We start from the raw sequence: 4,855 nt of genomic DNA on the forward strand, positions 1-4,855 counted from the left end.
ATATATATATATATATATTAACAACCAATCAGAATCCACTTGAATTAAACAGGCACACACTGTTTTTTTTCTGTTTTTTTGGTTACCAACATTTTACAAAATATCTTTTTTTGTGCTTCACAAGTCACAACTTTCAAGAGTTTTATATAGTTTTTGTCTGGTGAAAATTTTTGGGGAAGACATTTTAATGAGCTGAACAATTGGCATGTTGTTAAACAACAGCATAATCCATTAAACACAATACTTCTATCGCTCTCAGCCTCGTTTTCATTCCTCTCAAAAATTAAAGGGGTCATATGATGCGATTTCAATTTTTCCTTGCAATGCAACGAGTAAAAAGACAGTATAAGGGTGTACACGGTTGCCTTGAACCGAGCCCGAGCGCGATAATCCCTCCTCCCCACTCCCCCACTGGCCTGCACTCACACTTGCACTAAACTTTCCAGGATGGTGCATGCTTACGTCATGTATGAGATAACGGAGAAAACCACTTTCGCTAATATTCTGCCGAATAATTAATAATAATTGATTTATAATGTATGGCGTACATTGATTTTCACTTGTATGTATCAGAAAATTATTACGGAGACAGCTGAGGTTAATTAAATAATTTTCAGCTTTACTCGCAAACTACATTTCCTGTTCATCAATAAGGTAAGAACCAGAGCCATTATAAACCTAAATATACTTTGAATATACTGAATTAAATTTATTGAAAAGTGTAGTGTAGTAGTAGTAATAGAATATGTTTGCGGTCGTAATGATGCCAGTAGCACACACAAAATAGTATCTGTTCTGCGCTCCGGCACGGTTAGCGCTCACACTGCATGCGTACCAAGCCCAACCGAACTGCGCCCTGGCCCACCTCTTCCAACCGGGCCAGGGTCGGCTAAACGAACCGCGCCCGAGTTCTGGCCGCGGAGCGCTCACACTAGTCAAACGAACCGGGCTTTGGGGGTCAAACGCGCTCAGGCACGGTTCAAAACGTCTAGTGTGAGTACACCCTTAGTCATTATAATCCGTAAATTATGTCCCCACTGGATGCAACAAATGCCTCGTTTATAATGGGTTTTAATGTTTTTGTCTCGTCGCTCCGGCCGGGACAAGGCATCACAATATGGGAAGGGGCGTAACATTTCTGTCACACGCTTGAGGTATTCGGCCAATCACAATGCACTGGATAGCTGGCCAATCAGAGCACACCTCGCTTGTCAGACCGATGAGCTTTGTAAAAATCGACGCGTTTCAGAAAGGCGAGGCATAGAGGAGAAACAATAATGTACAGTATGTGGAAAATAATGTTTTTTTTTAACCTTAAACCACATAAACACATTTCATTACACCAAATACACAAAATAATGTTCTTTTTAGCAACATCATATGACCCCTTTAAATATGCTGCTACCCTCACTAAGGTCTATTGGACTTTACTCTGGGAATGCCACTCTGCCAATCAAATTCGAGGAGTGAAACTAACTTGTAAAATTCAGAATATGTATGCTGATGTGCTTGTTTACATCAGAAGCTTGGGTCGTGTCTCCTGGGCTCCCGGATGAGTTGGATCGAGCTCTGCAAAACCAGCTAGAAGCAGAACCTGCAGCCTGGCCGGCCCTCCATATCAACATAGACATGGTCAGTTATGGAGATCACAGCCACCTGGAACATAAAGAAAAGATTTTTATGGCTGTTTTGCCATGTGCCATGTGAATAAGTATTCAATTCCCTCTGTAACTACAGGCAGAGGAAAATCCACTTTCTGAGAAAAGTCTTCCTTCCTCCCCTGCAGTTTTACAGGAACAGCCGAAGAGCAACATCTCTAAAGTAACTGCTCTCACAGACAGACGGCACAAACATGACACTCTATTCATAAAAGCTGATGCAAAGTTAATTTGTCTATTTATATATTTGCATCTAATGTACCTGAAAAAAAAAACAGGTAATTCCAGATAAATGTGGTCAAGTTTAAAGTTGCAATGAAATGGAAGTAGCAACATATTTTCTAATGAGTGATGCACATCGGACTGTAATAATTTAAAAAGAAAACAAGAAGGCAAGAAGACTAAATAACTGAAGAAGTCGTTTTCACCAGAAGTTCAAATTATGACAGTTTGATAAAACATTAAGAATTCTTTTTTTTTTTTATGAAACACATACAGTACATGGATGAATCATTCACAATAATATCTGTAATATGTATTTATAAAATATAGCTAAATTTTCATTTCATGCTAAATTTAATGCTTAACCAGCTTGATTAGGTCTCCTGTTCCATAAGGTGGTCTAACAAACCTGAGGCTGACCAAGATCTACCAGGTTGACCTCAGCCACATCCAAAATAAGGTTTTCTGCAGTGATGCCATAGAATAACCATTTTTCCTATGAACCCTTCAGTGAACAGTTCTTGAAAGAACCATTTTTTTCTTAGTGTGAAGAACATTTTATTAATCTAAATTATCTTTTTGCACTTTAAAGAACCTTTTGTGCAATGGAAAGGTTCCATGGATGTTAAAGGTTCTTCATGGAACCATTAATGCCAATAAAGAATCTTTATTTTAAAGGGTGTATAGCCTAAAACCAGTTTGACCAGCTAGGAACCACATAAAGCCACCTACCTTGTATTGGATTTGGGAAAAAATGTCAAATACTGTACAACTATACACAGGATAATTAAAAAAGTTACAAAATGAGGGCATGTGACAGTAGCAGTGAGATGATGCATAGCTTGTGCTCTGCTCTATCCTACTGTAGCATGCCACCCAAAGTGATAGTGGAACCTCAAAGGGGAACTCTTCAAGTGGAGACCAAACAGACAGGTGAGAACAGCAGGGACCAGCTCTGGAAGTTAGTCTATCTCAAATGGTTTTCAAGCATCAGAAACCATCAAGCGTCTTTGTCTCTGTGCGTTACATTCACTGACTTCGGACTCCTATCTCAGGTATCCCAGCTCCTCACAGGATTCAGGCTCAAGCAGTATGAACACAGAGAAGCCCAGAGTGGACCGGCGCAAACGCCTTGTCAGACAGTTCAGCTTGTGAGTCACTAGGCGAAATACAGTGCTTATCTTCTGGAGCCTTTTAGATTTAACAATGAGGCCTCTCTTGATATATTTTATTTGTCCTATAGTAACCATAGTGATGAAGATGACCTCCCTGAGGCACTTGCAGCCATCTCCTCCCAGTGCAATATGGAAAAATCCTCCTCAAACAGCTCCTTGGACAAACAGGTCCAACCACCCATATACCCACCGGTAAGATTTACTATGCCCGCTAGGGATGCAATCAAAATGTATTTTTCAATCAAAAAGTTTTCAGTTACTGAAGCCATAGTAGAAAGGCTCTGTTCACGGTCTGCCTTGATTAATTTATTCCACAAGAGAAAATATCCAATAACAAATATCCAATTTCAGGGAGACGGGGGAAATTATAATGAAGAAAAAAATTAATCAGTGCACCTTTAAAGGAATAGTACACTCAAAATGAAAATCCTGTAATCATTCACTCACCTTCATGTTGTTCTAAACATGGTTGACTTCCTTTTTTGTACTGAACACACACACACACAAATATGTTTTTGAAGAACATAGTGAAGCAGACATTTTTCAAAATATCTTGTGTTCCTCAGAGGAAATTCAGTGTTCATTTTTTTGGTGAACTGTCCCTTTAAGTTAATGACGGTACTATTCTTAAAAGGGATCCAATTACACACGCGATTCGTGTAGTAGCCTACATATTTACATACACGTGTGTGTGTTTTGTTAAATTGAGAAATATAAAGGGGAAACATATTGTAAATTTGTTTGTCAATACATTCATGTATGTTCTAGTCCAGTAGACACAATCCGTGACGATTTAGAAAGTGAAACTCGGTCAAAAACTCGGTTTTTAAGTTGATTATCTTTAGCATTATGCATCCGCCTTTGGCCAGTTGTAGTCTGGTAGCGATGACGCATATTCACCTCGAGTGGGAGTGGCACTGTTCACGCGGTTGCGCGCTCCTACTCCCTCCTCCACCGGCTATGCACCTTATTTTAATGTAAGAGCATTTTCAACTAAAATGTACTAAGCTTCCGGTGTCAGCCTCTTCCACTTATGTTAGCAGTACAACAATAATCATTATGCTGTTTGTACTATTTTAAAAGTATTTTTACTACTTTGTTTACTGCACTTTGTTCTTTTAGTTACCTATAGAATGTATACTCACCTATGGTGTATGTATACTGTATAAATAAGGTGAATACTGTATGCTTTAGTTTCTATCACAAAATAAAATGTAACCATTGTTACTGATATACATCCACTGATATGCAGTAACAGTTTTGTTTGGTTTATTACAATATATATATATATATATATATATATATATATTACTTTAATCACTGGAGATACTGTATGTGACAATATACAGACCTTTTTTTCTTCTTCTCCATAGCAGAAGGATACGTCACATTTAGAATGTGACAACTCTCCACTGTTCTTTCCAAGTCCAGTACCTCACCTGCTTCCATATGCTACACAGACAGAAAGGTAACACAAACTAACAAACACACACAACCACACAGTTTCCTGGTTTCCATGTTTTATGGGGACTTCCAATAGACGTAATGATTTTTATACTGTTCAAACTGTATTTTCTATCCCCTTACCCTAACCCTACTCCTCGCAGAAAACTTTCTGCATTTTTAGATTAAAAAAAAACAAACTTCATTCTGTATGATTTATAAGCTGTTTTCCTCATGGGGTCTAAAAAATGTCCCCACAAGGTCAAAAATTAGTGGTATTACTATCCTTTGGCCACCATAAGTGAATACCGGGTACACTACACACACACACACACACACACACACACACACACACAC

The 4,855-nt window shown here is 38.5% G+C and overlaps 1 protein-coding gene across 1 annotated transcript in view; it reads left to right on the forward strand.

Moving 5' to 3' along the window:
* The window catches only part of LOC107657605 (band 4.1-like protein 4B), a 25,866-nt gene that overhangs the window by 20,466 nt on the left and 545 nt on the right, over positions 1-4,855 (forward strand). Inside the window, exons 17-22 of the mRNA XM_016445759.1 lie at positions 1,523-1,632; positions 1,738-1,821; positions 2,749-2,813; positions 2,936-3,031; positions 3,124-3,247; positions 4,429-4,523. Of these exons, the coding sequence (XP_016301245.1) occupies positions 1,523-1,632; positions 1,738-1,821; positions 2,749-2,813; positions 2,936-3,031; positions 3,124-3,247; positions 4,429-4,523 (574 nt within the window). The remainder of the gene's footprint in view (positions 1-1,522; positions 1,633-1,737; positions 1,822-2,748; positions 2,814-2,935; positions 3,032-3,123; positions 3,248-4,428; positions 4,524-4,855) is intronic.

This window comes from Sinocyclocheilus anshuiensis, unplaced genomic scaffold (genome assembly GCF_001515605.1).
Source record: "Sinocyclocheilus anshuiensis isolate Anshui unplaced genomic scaffold, SAMN03320099.WGS_v1.1 scaffold43, whole genome shotgun sequence".
NCBI classification, from domain to species: domain Eukaryota; kingdom Metazoa; phylum Chordata; class Actinopteri; order Cypriniformes; family Cyprinidae; genus Sinocyclocheilus; species Sinocyclocheilus anshuiensis.